The following is a 19682-nucleotide window of genomic DNA, read 5'->3' on the forward strand; positions in this document are numbered from 1 at the left end:
CAACACCTCTGACATACAGGATGTTTTGGCCCTATTCAACATTGTGAATCTGTTAGGACAGAAGCCAATAGAAACTCAAATTTGATGAAATGGGTCACAGAAGATGATGTACTAAGCTTTTCTTGTAAAGCAGGTAACAACAGTAGAATAATTTCTCAAGTTGTGCCAGCATTTCGAAGAAATGCAACAGAAAAAAAGTCAGATGAAAGAGATATGAGTGATTCCTGACTGTGATCCTATGGCAGTTGTGGAAGGCCTGTGTGATCTTGCCTGTCTCATATGCCAGATATTAAGAAAAGAGATACAGCTGTGTATTGTGGCCAGAAATGTCAGACTGAGTACACAAGAGATAGTGGCCATGAATTTGACCCCATACATCAGGAGTTTATAGGTAATGTTAAAGAAGAGGTCTGTCGATCTTCAGCACCAACCTGTGCCACCAGTTGAACACGCTGCGAAGAATGGACTCTGCTAATTGAGACTTAAGACACAGTCGTCAGATGACAATCCAGCATATGACCAACAAAGCTACAGCAAACTCTTTGGCAAGTTCATTGCCTCACAGAACGACAGACTAAAACTGTTTAATACTTAATTAACTGCTCGTCAGTAGTTGATGATGATGTTACGTACTGCCACTACACGATTGCCTACGCGTGCTGCACTACTGTTTTCATACACATGAACACCTCTGATGTATGGCAGAGTACACACACACACACACACACACACACACACACACACACACACACACACACACACACCTCTTTACGTGAAAATGGCAAGTAGAAAAACAGAATAAGAATGGCTTATAAATCGACAACTATCTGAAAGATGAACTGTTTCTCTGGATTCTCTGAAAAATGTTGTTTGAGTACATTAAGTATGTCTTTTACAGTGTGAAGCTAAGAGTGTGTAAATGCATGCAGCTTACATAGAACAGTAACTGATGTATAAATTGACTTGACAAATTGAAATGTATGGCACTACTTCTACATAAAATTTAAAGCTTAAAAAGACAGTAACATAAGATTTATTAAGAAACTTCCACTATATGCTATGGCATTGTATTGTTTTAATTTTATTCTCATGAAGAGTAAGTAATCGAAACTATTGAATATGAATGTACTTAAAGAAATGAACAACTCCATAATTACATTGTCAATATTTTATCTGTAGTTCAATGTGGTATTTTACAGTTAAGCTCTTACACTTTCACAGTCAATTTAAATAGCATGGTAACAACTTTTAACCATGAGAAAATTTAAGGCTGACAGGAAAATAATACGTACAGAATCTCAAGTTGTACTTTTTATTTATTGATTCAGTTTTTACTGTTCATTGTATTTTGTAAATGATGATGTAGGAGTATGTTAGGAGATTAAATTTACTGAGAACCAAAACAAAGTTTAACAACAGATCTGAATCGCTAGAATGTTTTCTTCTCTCACCTGGATGCTGCACAGTTGCAGACAATTTCTGGTGTCATTGTGTTGCAGATGTTAGATGATTTTCGGAAACAGAACTAGATGGCAAGTGCTGTCTTGTTAATGAAAAATTAATTTGAGAAAAACACTAAACGATCCATTGCTGCTCCAGTTTATCTGTCTGCGGTGTAGAACTCGTTGAATTTTAGAACTATTTTTAAGAGGCTGTGGGACTGGAATGTGCCTGGCTGAAATGCCGAAACAGTATTTTAGAGCTTAACAGTAGACTTAATTAACAATATAATTGTCTAGCATATTGTCATTTTAACAATACCAGAGAAGGAAAGTAGCTACTCAGCATATAGCGGAGATGCTGAGTCGCGATAGGCACAATAAAAAGATGCACACAATTCACAGCTCTCTGAGACTGCAGATATGTGTGTGTGTGTGTGTGTGTGTGTGTGTGTGTGTGTGTGTGTGTGTGTGTGTGTGTGAAAGCGCGCACTTGCGCGCGCGCTTTACATCCATTACGTACAGTTTACTCCATGTGAAATAATATAACAACTTCATGTGATACTTATAACAACTTCATGTGATACTTCGGTATTTTAATGTGAATTAAATATAAATAAATAAAAGAAATTAGGTGTGTGTAAATAATTCATCGTTAAAGAAATAATAGCATGTAACCAGCAAAATATGAATTTTACAGAAGAGAGTAAAAACTGTCTACATTGTGTGATAAGTTTCATAGGGACACTAAATTTGTGTTGTAGCATTACAATCAGATTTTGGATCAGACCAGAAACTGAAACAAAGAAAATACCCTTTGGAAAGCATAATATGGGAGGTACGCGGAATTTTCTCAGTATTTATGACAGGGTGTGTGTGTGTGTGTGGGGGGGGGGGGGGGGGGGGCGCTTCTACTGCTGACAAAGGCCTTAATGGCTGAAAGCTTTAATTTTGTGAATCTTTTTAGTGTGCCTCTCGCGACTCAGCATCTCCGCTATATGGTGAGTAGCAACTTTCCTTCTCTGGTATTGTTACATTCCATCCTGGCGTTTCCATTTTTTATATTGTCATTTTATTAATATTTTATTTTCAAATAGTGTGCTTTGGTACTCCAACTTATCCAACAATTAAACAGTCTGTTTGCAGTCCATATTCTCCGAACATGAATGGTAACTGTACAGGCTCTCCTAGTAACACAGTCCATAGCACTGACATATTTCATAGTCTATCCTAAACCAAAATGATGATGATAACTCTTCAGTACAATGCCTTGTCAAATTTATCTGACACTTATTTCATGATGTAACCATTTATAGTGTTGTTCTTCCTAATGTATTGTTAGTTTTGACTGCCCATTCTTTTCTGCACCTATTTCTTGACGACTCTCCCGTCTTGAAAATCTTGCTTCTTGCTTTCTTCTTTGTTCCAGTTTTTCCTTCTTCTGACTCTTCCTCTTTGTAGAAAGGTGGAATCGTATCTCTTCTCGAAAATTTTTGTTCCACTGCAACTGTGTCACTGCAATAGTTTTCTGTAAACTTATATGTTTCGCCCATATTCAAATGCTTCTTAAGGCATTCTCTCTCTCTCTCTCTCTCTCTCTCTCTCTCTCTCTCAGTGCAATACTTCACTTCTCCCCTTTAAATTTTCTGACTTCCACCACAATGAAAACTGCTTCTCTTTCCACAAAATTGCTATGTTTCCCCCTTCTTCCCCCTGCTTCCATGTTCCTTCAGTTATTACAGTTTCACATATGAGTTTGACTGGTTTGATGCAGCTCTCCATGCTACTCTATCCTGTGCACGCTTCATCTCAAAGTACCTACTGCAACCTACACCTTCTGAATCTGCTTAGTTTATTCATCTCTTGGTCTCACTCTACGATTTTTACCCTCCACGCTGCCCTCCAGTTCTAAATTGGTGATTCCTTGATGCCTCAAAACATGTCCTACCAACTGATCCCTTCTAGTCAAGTTGTGCCACAGACTCCTCTTCTCCCCAATTCTATTCAATACCTCCTCATTAGTTATGTGATTTACCCATCTAATCTTCAGCATTCTTCTGTAGCACCACATTTCAAAAGCTTCTATTCTCTTCTTGTCCAAACTATTTATTTTTCATGTTTCACTTCCATACATGGCTACACTCCATACAAATACTTTCAGAAACGGCTTCCTGACACTTAAATCTATACTCAATGTAACAAATTTCTCTTCTTCTAAAACGCTTTCCTTGCCATTGCCAGTCTACATTTTATATCCTCTCTACTTCGACCATCATCAGTTATTTTGCTCCCCAAATAGCAAAACTTCTTTACTACTTTAAGTGTTGCTCCCTATTAATGGCATATTCACACTCAATCCATCATCACATTTCCAAATCCCAGCACAGACTAAGAGCACTTCAAAACTTGTGTTCTCTTCTCCGCATTACCCTGTACATTCAGTATTACAAGAAAACACTGTTCAAAATATAACAGATTTTTCTTTAAAAATTAGACATGTCCCTTCCATCCATCTCTATATCTGAGTCCAGCTTAAGACTGTCTGTATTCATTTGTCCTTCTCTTTCTACATTTCCTATCAAACGGAAGTATTTTTACATCCATTACGTACAATTTACTTCATGTGAAATAATATAACAACTTCATGTGATACTTTGGTATTTTAATGTGAATTAAATATAAATAAATAAAAGAAATTAGGTGTGTATAAATAATTCATCGTTAAAGAAATAATAGCATGTAACCAGCAAAATATGAATTTTACAGAAGAGAGTAAAAACTGCCTAGATTGTGTGATAAGTTTCATAGGGACACTAAATTTGTGTTGTAGCATTACAATCGGATTTTGGATCAGACCAGAAACTGAAACAAAGAAAATACCATTTGGAAAGCGTAATTATGGGAGATACGTGGAATTTTCTCAGTATTTATGACAGGCTAAGTTATTCATGCGCTGTTTGTTTGCCAGTGTATCCTGTAAGACTTACCTTTTTTACATTGTTTGTGATGCTGAGGAAGCTAGTAAGAACACCGTTTTGGAACATTAACAATTTTTTATTGAAAGGCCTCATAAAAACAACTCCAAATATCCATACTGTTCAGTTTTGATACCAAAAAAAGTGCCAAATGTCATTGAAATAGCAACAAAGAACTGTGCTACACTGCACTGTCACTCCTAAAACCATAACCTCCAAGTGATAATCATTTGTTAGAGATTTGTCATAATACCAATGACAGTCCTTACGAAGAACAGCTTTAAGTTGTTGTGAATTATCCCATTTGGCTTTCTTGATGTATAGTCTTTCTTTGTATAGTTTCAGGAAGCAAACTTTTCTAAGATTTTTTTCTTGAACATCTTGGTATTTCTTGCCACACTTTGTTGAAAGTGCACCGTGCAGTAGATAATACTATTTGAATACTGCATTGAAAGTGCACTTGCAGCAGATAATACCATTTGGATGGTACTGTATCACCCTCAGGTAACCATAGTCTCATTTTTTACTGCTCTTCCAGGCCTAAATGAATGATACAACCACAAAAGGTAAAATCTAGGTAATGGACTTTGTAAGCTCATGGCCTTTCCTTTTTTCCTCTTCAGGTTCAAGGTTTGTCAACTAGGAAGTGTAACTTCATATCCTTTAAGCTTGCTCCCAATGGAACTGTGAACAATCCTTCATTCCATCTGAGTCTGACCTTCTTTCAAAACTTTTGCATGATCAGTACTCTAGTATCAAATGCTAATCTCAAAAAAGAATTTAATAGTATCACATTTCTGTTCTGGCATGTGCAGCCTTCAGAATACTAAATGACTGGGGGACAGGATTTTCTTTAATTATTTTTGGACAGGGTTTCCATTGTACATGAACCTGAAGAAGCTAATTCACCTTGTGTTTCATCAAACCAGTATCATACTGCATCTTGACTTTGTAAATTATACATTGTAAAGTTATGAACAACCAATTTTGTGTATTATAAACCGCACTTGCATGTGAAAATGGAGCTAGTTTCATTGCCTACAAGTCAATGGTGTACTTTGAGCAAAGCTTCCACTGGGCATCTTTCTTATCTACAGTCCAATTAAAATTACTTGATAGTTGATGTCTGTCACTTGCCACTACAGTGTTGCCACATCTGCTGCTGGCTATTGCTCAGTTATAGGTGACACACAAATATGGATGGTCACTTCATGAATACTGTTAATGTACAACACGAAGGAATGTTGGAAGCAGCCACTGCAAGGTATGACGGAAGTAGGAGAGACTCTGTTGACAGCTGATTCTAAGTGACCAACCACTGAACTGCAGGAGATGATGGGTTTCATAGTCCTGGACTGAAACTCGTGTCCTAACCTAACTGTAACCTTGTGGTGTGCAGTGTATCTGAGAAAATGGTGATCAGCGGTCGGCAGAACTAAATCATGATCATTTTGTTTGTGGCATTTAAGGCTAACCTCTATGAGCAAACTCAAGACAGAAAAATTTCATAGTATGTCTGTCTGCATAACCATGTTCCTTATGAAATTTTCAGTTTTTGCTGTAAAAGCGAACCAATTTCTTGCTGTTATTGGTTGCCTAAACTATCCTCACACTGGCTACAAGCGATGCCATGTTACCAATCAATGAGCAGTCCTAGTCGGCACTTGGTTGCAGATTATAGGCAACACAAGCAGACTCCACACAAAAAAGAATTATAGGAATAAAATAAGAGCAAATAAAAAACTTAGTATGATGATGAAAAAGGTGAGGCAAAGTATTAGAAATTAACAAAAATACACTAAAACCAATTAGATGAATAAAATAATAATCAATCTTTTGATTAGATTTACAGAAATTAAAAATTGTGCAGCTTTTGACAAGATCCAAACCTTCGACCTTCTTCACATCATGTTTATATGCTAACCACTAAGTTATACCAGTCCACTGCAAAATATTGTTTTATTTATGACTCTTGTGTGCCAGTTGCAATGATAGACAACCTTTGAAAATTTGGCTTCACAAAGTGTTGTGCAAAGCTTATCTAATGTATAAATGACACTGAATTATGTCTTGTACGGAAGGATCCAGTAGTATTTGGTTAGTCCTTGTATGACATGTGTGTATTTCGTTGGTGTGTGTGTGTGTGTGTGTGTGTGTGTGTGTGTGTGTGTTGAAATACGAAATTAAAGAACCAGACCCGGGATTCGGGATCCACACACATCAAGAAAGAAAGCTGGACAAGGAATTGGAAGTGGTAGTTTGGCAACGGCAATTGGTTTGGGCATAGCTTTGGTCAACTATGATGTAATTTTAATTGAACTACAGATCATATTGCAGCCTTGCTTGCCCTTTACTTTCTAAGTGCTGCTTCCACTTGTCTTCATTGAAGTTTCCAAGGCTATAACTACTACACGGGTCACACTGGTGGGTGTATCGTGGGGGGGGGGGGGAATAAGCTAAGGTTAACCTACTGCTGCTGAAGAAACACCAGTGTTTCAGCCACGGTTGCAGTGACCTTCTCCTGAGTCTACCAGTACACCCAGAAGAGGGCCACTGCAACTGGCCGAGACATTGGTTTTTCTTCAGCAGCATTAGTTTTATACATTATGACGCGGTACCATACCCAGAAAACTTTCATGTTGACTGACGCTGGCCACGGATGCCTACACAATTATATAAGGTTAACCTCTTCAAAAATCAATTACACTTAACGATGGAACCTTCTCCATATTACGTTTAAATGAAGTGTTGGTGATGATCAGATTATTATGAAGGTTGACTGAAAAGTGATGCCTCCACCTTCGTAACTCTTAAACAGTAGGCAGCATTGGTATGCGGCAGGTACTGGCTTGTTCCGTAGCCTCTTCTCTAAAGCTCCAGTTGATGGGAAACCTTAGCATGGAATGGTTGTGTTGTTACAGTGTAAAGTATGGAACCCTGCACAGACAGTTGGTCAATGCGATTTAAGCAACGTGCAGTCATAGAATTCTTGACAGTAGAAGGTGTCACCCCAAAGGAGATTCATCAGAGAATGAAAGCAGTTTATGGTGAGTGTGTTGATGTGAGTACTTGTGTCGTTGGGCGAGTAAGTTTAAAGATGTTGAGGCAGGAACATCTGCTCTGCGCGACAAACAGAGTTGGACATCTGTGACAGCAACCACTGAGTTTCACAAGCAAAATGTTGACCGATTCAGGGTGCTCATCATATCACTTTGAGAGAAATTGCAAGCACAATCAGCATTTCACAAGATCGTGTGGGTCACATTGCTTTGCTTGGCTATTGGAAGGTAAGTGCACGATGGGTGCAACCATAGCAGAACTTCAGAGACTGAATCACACCACAGTACAGCATCCTCCGTACAGTCCAGATTTAGCACTGTCTGATTCCCATCTGTTCCCGATAATGAGAGACGATCTACGGGGACATCATTATGCTTCTGATGAAGACGTTGAGAGAACTGTGAGACTGGTTGTGGAAACAGTGTGACGACTTCTTCTGTGACAGCTTCAGGAAACTTGTTCATCATTGGCAGAAATGTATCCAATTGGCTGGTGATTACCTGGAAAAGTGAATATTGATAATTAAAGATCACATTCTAAGGATTATTTCTGCATTTGATTTATTAAAATGTTCCCATCCAAACCCAATTAACGAAGGTGGAGGCATTACTTTTCATTCAACCTTCATATTATTATTATTTCGTCATCATCGCCAGGCCAGTAAAGGGTCCTTGTGTTCTTCAAAGTGTTTTAGGTGTGAGCTACGGCATGGATTCTTGCATTATCATATTAAAATATGCTGTTTTGTACTCTGGTCATGATGGATATTGGTATGACAACATGGTTTTTCCTTCTTGCCACATAATGGTGAGCATTCAGCCTTCCTCCATAAATTAACAAGTAAAACCTGTTATAATCACTAGCTCTCCACACTGTGATTACATGAGTTGGTGGGGTATGCATCTCGAGGATTGATGTTTCCCAAGGCATTTCACCAAGTCATCTATGGTCGTGTTAATGTCGGCCTGACTGCCAGCAAAAGTAGTGAGATGTCAACCCAACTTCCAGTAATCTGTCCCTGGCAGTTCATAGTGATCTTGCTGTAGCATCTGCCATGATAACAGGTGTTGTCTTCTGACTATTCGCCAGAACCAGTCAATCAGTCCTACGACCTTCTCATGGCATCTTCTACAAGAACCCATGCCGTCTGGTAACCTTGTTGTCCTGAGTCAATCATATAACATCTCATTGCACCACACGCAACTGTCTGTGCAGTCTGTCTGTATGATTCTCCCATGTTCCTCATGCCAGTGGCTCACCCATTTTCAATCTGAAAGATAACAATCAACTGCATGTGCATGTTCTCTGGGTATGCAGTGTTATGATCTACACCTGAAAAGTTGCAGTGAAGCCCCACATACCCAATAGCATTACAAACTCGCGTTCTACATTTGTAGGACAGGCTACAGGCTCTTCTCAGTAATGAAAATAAGGATGAAATTTTAATCACTGTATCTTACAGATAATGAAATACTGGAATAATTAGATGCTGTTTAACTAATAGTTGCAATATATATTCCAGCCAAAATTTAATATTTCACAGATTAAGCACTTCTGGTTTCAGATCTTTGTTTTTTTTTTTCCTTCTGCTACTCTATGTGCAGCTTTACTGTTTGGTTAAATGATGATGGCGTCCTCTTGAGTAAAATATTCTGGAGGTAAAATAGTCCCCCCATTCGGATCTCCGGATGGGGACTACTCAGGAGGACATCGTTTTCAGGAGAAAGAAAACTGGCGTTCTACGGGTCAGAGCGTGGAATGTCAGATCCCTTAATCGAGCAGGTAGGTTAGACAATTTAAAAAGGGAAATGGATAGGTTAAAGTAAGATATAGTATGAATTAGTGAAGTTTGTTGGCAGGAGGAGGAAGACTTTTGGTCAGGCGAATACAGGGCTATAAATACAAAATCAAATAGGGGTAATGCAGGAGTAGGTTTAATAATGAATAATAGGAGTGCGAGTAAGCTACTACAAACAGCATAGTGAATGCATTATTGTGGTTAAGATAGACACGAAGCCCACACCTACTACAGTAGTACAAGTTTATATGCCAACTAGCTCTGCAGATGACAGAAGAAATTGAAGAAATGTATGATGAAATTATTCAAATAGTGAAGGGAGATGAAAATTTAATAGTCATGGGTGACTGGAATTCGGTAGTAGGAAAAGGGAGAGAAGGAAACATAGTAGGTGAATATGGATTGGGGCTAAGAAATGAAAGAGGAAGCCGCCTGGTAGAATTTTGCACAGAGCACAACTTAATCATAGCTAACACTTGGTTCAAGAGTCAAAAAAGTAGGTTGTATACATGGAAGAAGCCTGTAGATACTGACAGGTTTCAGATAGATTATATAATGGTAAGACAGAGATTTAGGAACCAGGTTTTAAATTGTAAGACATTTCCAGAAGCAGATGTGGACTCTGACCACAATCTATTGGTTATGAACTGTAGATTAAAACTGAAGAAACTGCAAAAAGGTGGGAATTTAAGGAGATGGGACCTTGGGACCTAGATAAACTGACTAAACCAGAGATTGCACAGAGTTTCAGGGAGAGCATAAGGGAACAATTGACACGAATGAGGGAAAGAAATACAGTAGAAGAAGAATGGGTAGCTTTGAGAGATGAAGTAGTGAAGGCAGCAGAGGATCAACTAGGTAAAAAGAAGAGGGCTAATAGAAATCCTTGGGTAACAGAAGACATATTGAGTTTAATTGATGAACGGAGAAAATATAAAAATGCAGTAAATGAAGCAGGCCAAAAAGAAGTACAAACGTCTCATTATTGAGATCGACAGGAAGTGCAAAATGGCTAAGCAGGGATGGCAGGAGGACAAAGGTAAGGATGTAGAGGCTTATCTCACTAGGGGTAAGATAGATACTGCCTACAGAAAAATTAAAGAGACCTTTGGAGACAAGAGAACCACTTGCATGAATATCAAGAGATCAGATGGCAACCCAGTTCTAAGCAAAGAATGGAAAGCAGAAAGGTGGAAGGAGAATATAGAGGGTCTATACAAGGGCGATGTACTTGAGGACAATATTATGGAAATGGAAGAGGATGTAGATGAAGATGAAATGGGAGATACGATACTGCGTGAAGAGTTTGACAGAGTCAAAACAAGGCCCTGGGAGTAGACAACTTTCGATTAGAACTACTGACGGCCTTGGGAGAGCCAGTCCTGACAAAACTCTACCGTCTGGTGAGCAAGATGTATGAGACAGATGAAATAGCCTCAGACTTCAAGAAGAATATAGTAATTACAATCTCAAAGAAAGCAGGTGCTGACAGATGTGAAAATTACCGAACTATCAGTTTAATAAGTCACGGATGCAAAATACTAACGTGAATTCTTTACAGACGAATGGAAAAACTGGTAGAAGCCATCCTCGGGGAAGATCAGTTCAGATTACTTAGAAATATTGGAACACATGAGGCAATACTGACCCTACGACTTATATTAGAAGCTAGATTAAGGAAAGGCAAACCTACACTTCTAGCATTTGTAGACTTAGAGAAAGCTTTTGGCAATTATGACTGGAATACTCTCTTTCAAATTCTGAAGGTGGCAGGGGTAAAATACAGGGAGCGAAAGGCTATTCGCAATTTGTACAGAAACCAGATGACAGTTGTAAGAGTCGAGGGACTGAAAGGGAGGCAGTGGTTGGGAAGGGAGTGAGACAGGGTTGTAGCCTCTCCCCGATGTTATTCAATTTGTATATTACGTGAAAGAAACAAAAGAAACATTCGGAGTAGGTATTAAAATCCATGGAGAAGAAATAAAAACTTTGGAAATGAGACACTTAAAGTAGTAAAGGAGTTTTGCTACTTGGGGAGCAAAATAACTGATGATGGTCACAGTAGAGAGGATATAAAATGTAGACTGGCAATGGCAAGGAAAGTGTTTCTGAGGAAGAGAAATTTGTTAGCATCGAGTATAGATTTAAGTGTAAGGAAGTCGTTTCTGAAAGTATTTGTATGGAGTGTAGCCATGTATGGAAGTGAAACATGGATGATAAATAGTTTGAGCAAGAAGAGAATTGAAGCTTTCAAAATGTGGTGCTACAGAAGAATGCTGAGGATTAGATGGGTAGATCATATAACTAACGAGGAGGTATTGAATAGGATTGGGGAAAAGAGGAGTCTGTGGCACAACTTGACTAGAAGAAGGGATCATTTGGTAGGACATGTTGTGAGGCATCGAGGGATCACCAATTTAGTATTGGAGGGCAGCGTGGAGGGTAAAAATTGTAGGGGGAGACCAAGAGATGAATACACTAAGCAGATTCAGAAGGATGTAGGTTGCAGTAGGTACTGGGGGATGAAGAAGCTTGCACAGGATAGAGTAGCATGGAGAGCTGCATCAAACCAGTCTCAGGACTGAAGACCACAACAACACTCTATGTGCATTATTTCCTTTATGGAGAGGAACTAATTAAGAGTTCTTACCATGGGTATTTCTGCAGGTTATTTACACTATAGCATTTTCCCTTTCTTCCTTCAAAGGAGAAATGTTCCCATCAATATTTAATGTGTCTGATTTATTTATTTAGTCCTGTCTCTGAATGTCATGTAATTGATGCTCTGGCCTATAGTGTCCCTCTCCAGTCTGCAGGAGAAAGACAAATGTATGACACACACATTCTGCCAACAGGTTTCTCAGTTTTGCAGTTTTGGGTTCTGTTAAGGATGACCTTGGACTGAGGAAATGTGGTGTGTACAAGATTTCTTGTCAATGTGGGACATCGTATATAGGCCAGACATTCTGTACAGTACAAGAACCCTGCAATGAACATCACCGTCATACATGCCTTTGTCAACCGAAAAAATCGCCAATTGCAGAACACTGCCTGAATACAGGACATCGTATGATTTATGAAAAGGCGGAACTTTTATCCCCGGCATCATCTTTCTGGGACTGCGACATTAAGGAAGCAATACATATCCGTACAGCGTATAATCTCATCAACAAAGATACAGGATTTAAACTGAGCACAGCCTGGAACACTGCATTGGCTGCTATTAAATCACAACGTGAAAATCAAGATTCTTCGATAACAGGCCCGTTTATAACACTGGCCTAGTTACGGCCATTGGTGAGTAATGTCTGGTCGCACTGTTGACAAACGCAGTGTACAGCGCACGCACGGGAGAGCTGCTCTGCGGTTTTCGACAGAGGGAGTTTGAATATGGCAAATCACTGCGCATGCGTGATGTCCATGTCCGCGGCTGCGCATTCTTCATGCGCCTGTGTTCTAAAAACAGGGTGTCGGTGTGCGGTACCGTCAGTCGTACCTAGCCACGAGCAAGGTTGAACCATCTGAAGATGTCGAACAGTTTCTCCGAGGAAATATTGTAGAATTTGCACAACGTGATCCAGTGGCAAACCTGTGAAGACTATTTACAACACATCCACTGGGAAAGTTTGAAGAGTCACAACTAGAGAATTGTTTACATTACTATACAGGTAGTCTCATGCTGAACTTCCCTCTTGACAGTGCTTTGGGTGAGAGAAACCAAAAAGCATTCAAAATATACAAGTCTTACACACCATGCACTGTGAATAAGACAGTTTGGTGTATGCACATTTATTTCCCTTAATAGTTGCCAGAAATGAAATTTGGATTATATTCATGAAAATGCTTCCTTTCATGATTCGTCAATAAGAGACTGTCTGCACAATACAAATGCATTACAATTGTTCATAATTGCATATTGAATTGTTCTTATCTATATTACTATTTTGTCCTTTAATTATTGTTCACAGTAAAGTTAATCTTAATCAAACAATCAGAAGTCCCAATTGGAATATCAACCATATTATGAATAGGACATTGCTACTCTCTGTAAAGATAACACATCAAGTTGCAGACAGGTACAACAAAAAGATGATTGCACATTGAGCTTTCAGGCAAAGCTGCCTTCAGAAAATAAAAAACAATACGCATTCACGCAATTGGTTGAAAGCTCAGTGTGTAACAGCCTTTTTGTTGAGCCTGTCCACAACTCACGTCTCATTTTTATGGTTAATAACAGTCCATCTTATTCATAATAAAGTTAATCTTAAGTTTTATTAAATATTTTTAATTACCCACAAGAAATTAAAAAGTTGCTGTAAGTGCCATATTTTATGTTGTCAAGCAAAAACCAATATAATTACACACAGGAAGTAGTGGGAGACTAATAGGAGAATGCAGTGAGAGTTTGTATAACACAAGAACAAATTAAATGTCAGTGGCACTACAAGAGTGCAAAGCTACATTTCTAAAATTGTGAACTACAAAGAATGAAAACAAAACGCACTTAGGCAGAAAGTCAGTGGTGAAATTTTGCCAGTGTACACATCCATAAATGAAGCAGGCCAAAAAGAAGTACAAACGTCTCATTATTGAGATCGACAGGAAGTGCAAAATGGCTAAGCAGGGATGGCAGGAGGACAAAGGTAAGGATGTAGAGGCTTATCTCACTAGGGGTAAGATAGATACTGCCTACAGAAAAATTAAAGAGACCTTTGGAGACAAGAGAACCACTTGCATGAATATCAAGAGATCAGATGGCAACCCAGTTCTAAGCAAAGAATGGAAAGCAGAAAGGTGGAAGGAGAATATAGAGGGTCTATACAAGGGCGATGTACTTGAGGACAATATTATGGAAATGGAAGAGGATGTAGATGAAGATGAAATGGGAGATACGATACTGCGTGAAGAGTTTGACAGAGTCAAAACAAGGCCCTGGGAGTAGACAACTTTCGATTAGAACTACTGACGGCCTTGGGAGAGCCAGTCCTGACAAAACTCTACCGTCTGGTGAGCAAGATGTATGAGACAGATGAAATAGCCTCAGACTTCAAGAAGAATATAGTAATTACAATCTCAAAGAAAGCAGGTGCTGACAGATGTGAAAATTACCGAACTATCAGTTTAATAAGTCACGGATGCAAAATACTAACGTGAATTCTTTACAGACGAATGGAAAAACTGGTAGAAGCCATCCTCGGGGAAGATCAGTTCAGATTACTTAGAAATATTGGAACACATGAGGCAATACTGACCCTACGACTTATATTAGAAGCTAGATTAAGGAAAGGCAAACCTACACTTCTAGCATTTGTAGACTTAGAGAAAGCTTTTGGCAATTATGACTGGAATACTCTCTTTCAAATTCTGAAGGTGGCAGGGGTAAAATACAGGGAGCGAAAGGCTATTCGCAATTTGTACAGAAACCAGATGACAGTTGTAAGAGTCGAGGGACTGAAAGGGAGGCAGTGGTTGGGAAGGGAGTGAGACAGGGTTGTAGCCTCTCCCCGATGTTATTCAATTTGTATATTACGTGAAAGAAACAAAAGAAACATTCGGAGTAGGTATTAAAATCCATGGAGAAGAAATAAAAACTTTGGAAATGAGACACTTAAAGTAGTAAAGGAGTTTTGCTACTTGGGGAGCAAAATAACTGATGATGGTCACAGTAGAGAGGATATAAAATGTAGACTGGCAATGGCAAGGAAAGTGTTTCTGAGGAAGAGAAATTTGTTAGCATCGAGTATAGATTTAAGTGTAAGGAAGTCGTTTCTGAAAGTATTTGTATGGAGTGTAGCCATGTATGGAAGTGAAACATGGATGATAAATAGTTTGAGCAAGAAGAGAATTGAAGCTTTCAAAATGTGGTGCTACAGAAGAATGCTGAGGATTAGATGGGTAGATCATATAACTAACGAGGAGGTATTGAATAGGATTGGGGAAAAGAGGAGTCTGTGGCACAACTTGACTAGAAGAAGGGATCATTTGGTAGGACATGTTGTGAGGCATCGAGGGATCACCAATTTAGTATTGGAGGGCAGCGTGGAGGGTAAAAATTGTAGGGGGAGACCAAGAGATGAATACACTAAGCAGATTCAGAAGGATGTAGGTTGCAGTAGGTACTGGGGGATGAAGAAGCTTGCACAGGATAGAGTAGCATGGAGAGCTGCATCAAACCAGTCTCAGGACTGAAGACCACAACAACACTCTATGTGCATTATTTCCTTTATGGAGAGGAACTAATTAAGAGTTCTTACCATGGGTATTTCTGCAGGTTATTTACACTATAGCATTTTCCCTTTCTTCCTTCAAAGGAGAAATGTTCCCATCAATATTTAATGTGTCTGATTTATTTATTTAGTCCTGTCTCTGAATGTCATGTAATTGATGCTCTGGCCTATAGTGTCCCTCTCCAGTCTGCAGGAGAAAGACAAATGTATGACACACACATTCTGCCAACAGGTTTCTCAGTTTTGCAGTTTTGGGTTCTGTTAAGGATGACCTTGGACTGAGGAAATGTGGTGTGTACAAGATTTCTTGTCAATGTGGGACATCGTATATAGGCCAGACATTCTGTACAGTACAAGAACCCTGCAATGAACATCACCGTCATACATGCCTTTGTCAACCGAAAAAATCGCCAATTGCAGAACACTGCCTGAATACAGGACATCGTATGATTTATGAAAAGGCGGAACTTTTATCCCCGGCATCATCTTTCTGGGACTGCGACATTAAGGAAGCAATACATATCCGTACAGCGTATAATCTCATCAACAAAGATACAGGATTTAAACTGAGCACAGCCTGGAACACTGCATTGGCTGCTATTAAATCACAACGTGAAAATCAAGATTCTTCGATAACAGGCCCGTTTATAACACTGGCCTAGTTACGGCCATTGGTGAGTAATGTCTGGTCGCACTGTTGACAAACGCAGTGTACAGCGCACGCACGGGAGAGCTGCTCTGCGGTTTTCGACAGAGGGAGTTTGAATATGGCAAATCACTGCGCATGCGTGATGTCCATGTCCGCGGCTGCGCATTCTTCATGCGCCTGTGTTCTAAAAACAGGGTGTCGGTGTGCGGTACCGTCAGTCGTACCTAGCCACGAGCAAGGTTGAACCATCTGAAGATGTCGAACAGTTTCTCCGAGGAAATATTGTAGAATTTGCACAACGTGATCCAGTGGCAAACCTGTGAAGACTATTTACAACACATCCACTGGGAAAGTTTGAAGAGTCACAACTAGAGAATTGTTTACATTACTATACAGGTAGTCTCATGCTGAACTTCCCTCTTGACAGTGCTTTGGGTGAGAGAAACCAAAAAGCATTCAAAATATACAAGTCTTACACACCATGCACTGTGAATAAGACAGTTTGGTGTATGCACATTTATTTCCCTTAATAGTTGCCAGAAATGAAATTTGGATTATATTCATGAAAATGCTTCCTTTCATGATTCGTCAATAAGAGACTGTCTGCACAATACAAATGCATTACAATTGTTCATAATTGCATATTGAATTGTTCTTATCTATATTACTATTTTGTCCTTTAATTATTGTTCACAGTAAAGTTAATCTTAATCAAACAATCAGAAGTCCCAATTGGAATATCAACCATATTATGAATAGGACATTGCTACTCTCTGTAAAGATAACACATCAAGTTGCAGACAGGTACAACAAAAAGATGATTGCACATTGAGCTTTCAGGCAAAGCTGCCTTCAGAAAATAAAAAACAATACGCATTCACGCAATTGGTTGAAAGCTCAGTGTGTAACAGCCTTTTTGTTGAGCCTGTCCACAACTCACGTCTCATTTTTATGGTTAATAACAGTCCATCTTATTCATAATAAAGTTAATCTTAAGTTTTATTAAATATTTTTAATTACCCACAAGAAATTAAAAAGTTGCTGTAAGTGCCATATTTTATGTTGTCAAGCAAAAACCAATATAATTACACACAGGAAGTAGTGGGAGACTAATAGGAGAATGCAGTGAGAGTTTGTATAACACAAGAACAAATTAAATGTCAGTGGCACTACAAGAGTGCAAAGCTACATTTCTAAAATTGTGAACTACAAAGAATGAAAACAAAACGCACTTAGGCAGAAAGTCAGTGGTGAAATTTTGCCAGTGTACACATCCATAAATGTTTTCTAATCTCACTTTTTCCCTAACACAGCGTTTCCAAACTCAGCTATTTGAGAGATGGTCAGTTTCTCTGATTTCATGACATACTTGTATTTTGTGTGTGCCTGATTCCAGTCTCTCTCATAAAACATCATGAGCAACAAATTTAACGGTGAAAATATGTAATAAAAATGGCTTTAAATTCATGACGTGTGCACATGCTTGTGTCTGAATTTGGTTGGTTCAACAATTACCAAGTAGATATTCCTCCTTTTCAAATTACTGTTAACTTGTCAGTGTTTTTATTTATCTATTGTATAGTAATCACCATATTCTAAAGACACCAACAAAGAACCTCCCAGTTGTTTTGTCACACATTTCTGTCATAGCAGGCAGCCATATCATTTGTGAGTAACAAGACAGTCAGGCTGTGACACTATGTTTAAAGTAAGGAATTTTGCTTCACATCATAATTTTTTATTTACATGAACATTGCCTAACCATCAGATTAAGTGGAGAAAAAAATCTGTTGTGAAAGTTTTAAGTTTTTTTAAATTATTATTTCATTAGTCTATAAGAGTTTTGTTGTTCAGTATAGTGAACGTCATTGATGTGAGTGTCCAATTCTCATGTTTCTGTTGACACTGTTTTCTTACATTGCAGACTTACCATCACTGGCTATTGATTTAATCATTCTGGCACTTTTGGATGAGCAGTCCAGCACACCTGAAAGGAACTTTGTTAACTACATGCCTGCAGCAATGTGGGCAAATGAGTGTCGTGCTCCTGTTCTTGCCCTGGATCCACCAGCTGGTGGGACAGCATTTGTTGACACTAAATTCTCATTGCTTCCATTTTTGCCACTTGCTCACAGTTCAAATAATGGAAAGCTTTATCTTTGTAACCTTGGGTGTCCACAACAGGTTTTTGAGGAAATTGGTATCAAATACACATCACCTTTTGGACCGAAGTTCGTGATACCTCTTCATGTGAATGATACATGAACTTCATGCTTCTTTTCAGTTGATACTACTACTCTCTGATGATGACAAAGCATTGATAAGGTTTTTTGGCATTTTTGAAGAGAAAAGGTGTTATCAAACACTGGCAGACTGTGATTTAAATAAGATTACTCTAAAATCTACACATTTTCATGGGCCACTTAATCAAATGGAAGATAAAATAATTTCATATGTGGAGAGAAGTGTGTGGGGATACCAGTCATTGAAGAAACGTGTATCTTTGCATCAAATAAATTTTAAATTGTAATTTTGAATGTTGTGTGATATAATTTTTGTAATTGATGATCAAAGAGAGAGCTTTAGTAACATACTCTACAGATGCAACATTTAAACAGTTTTTTTTATTTCATATCAAAATGAAATTACTTTGGCATTTGTGTTTTTATTGAAATGAATAGGAAGTTGCATGTAGATCTTTCATTTTCAAGGAATAACCCTAACTGAAATTGCAGCAGAAAAATATCACTGTTGAAAGATTACATGGCAAAAACAATTATAAAGTTGTGTACACTAACACACAAGTTGACAAATGCAAGCCAGATCCATATCGTAATTGATTTCAGTCAGGCCCACAGAAGTAGTTTGTGTTGGCGAGACACCGCAAGGTACTCGCATTATACTACATTCAGAATGCATTTTCAGATAGTTCTACAGTCAGTTATCAAAAGTATTTTTGGATAAACATTTTTAAAAAATGCTTGCTAATAGTATTTGTGGATACTAAAGACTAAGTCATGAACATTGTTTCTTTACTAATGGTGTTGCAGAATTTTGCATCAGATGTTTTAAGACAGCTACTGTAAAACATCATTTAAGTAAAGAAACCGTTTTCAAGACACACAAATAAATGTAAACATCTGAAGATGTGTTAAATAAAAGATTAATGCACTCTCAAAAACACATGTTTTGAGGTATAATGTTACAGCGTGACATGTCAGGAAATGGATGCCATTCATATTGGTGTGTTGCCCCGTAAACATTAGCATCATTAATTAATGTTAATCATTAGTAACAATGAAGTGATGTTAAATAGTAACCTTCCTGCTCCCTGGCTCCCTTCTTTCCCTTTCATCTGGAAAACAAAATCTCTGATCTCAAAGTGGAGCAATTTCTTTTTATTGTTCTCCTATTTATGTATCTTATTTTCTTTCATAATTGGAATTATGAAAAGAGCTTTTCCAAAATGGTTTTTTTCTCTAGTAAATACGTATTTTGTGCAGCACTCGTGTAATGCTAATATGTGTACTAGGA

The 19682-nt window shown here is 38.4% G+C and overlaps 1 protein-coding gene across 3 annotated transcripts in view; it reads left to right on the forward strand.

The window, feature by feature from the left end:
* Window positions 1-18685, forward strand: part of LOC124798606 (enhancer of mRNA-decapping protein 3) — a 99531-nt gene extending 80846 nt beyond the window's left edge. For all 3 annotated transcript variants that reach the window (XM_047262082.1, XM_047262083.1, XM_047262081.1), the window contains one exon: window positions 18073-18685. In XM_047262082.1, the coding sequence (XP_047118038.1) occupies window positions 18073-18413 (341 nt within the window). In that variant the 3' untranslated portion in view covers window positions 18414-18685. The remainder of the gene's footprint in view (window positions 1-18072) is intronic.
* The last annotated feature ends 997 nt before the right edge of the window (window positions 18686-19682 follow it).

The sequence above is a fragment of the Schistocerca piceifrons genome, chromosome 5 (assembly GCF_021461385.2).
Source record: "Schistocerca piceifrons isolate TAMUIC-IGC-003096 chromosome 5, iqSchPice1.1, whole genome shotgun sequence".
NCBI classification, from domain to species: Eukaryota; Metazoa; Arthropoda; class Insecta; order Orthoptera; family Acrididae; genus Schistocerca; species Schistocerca piceifrons.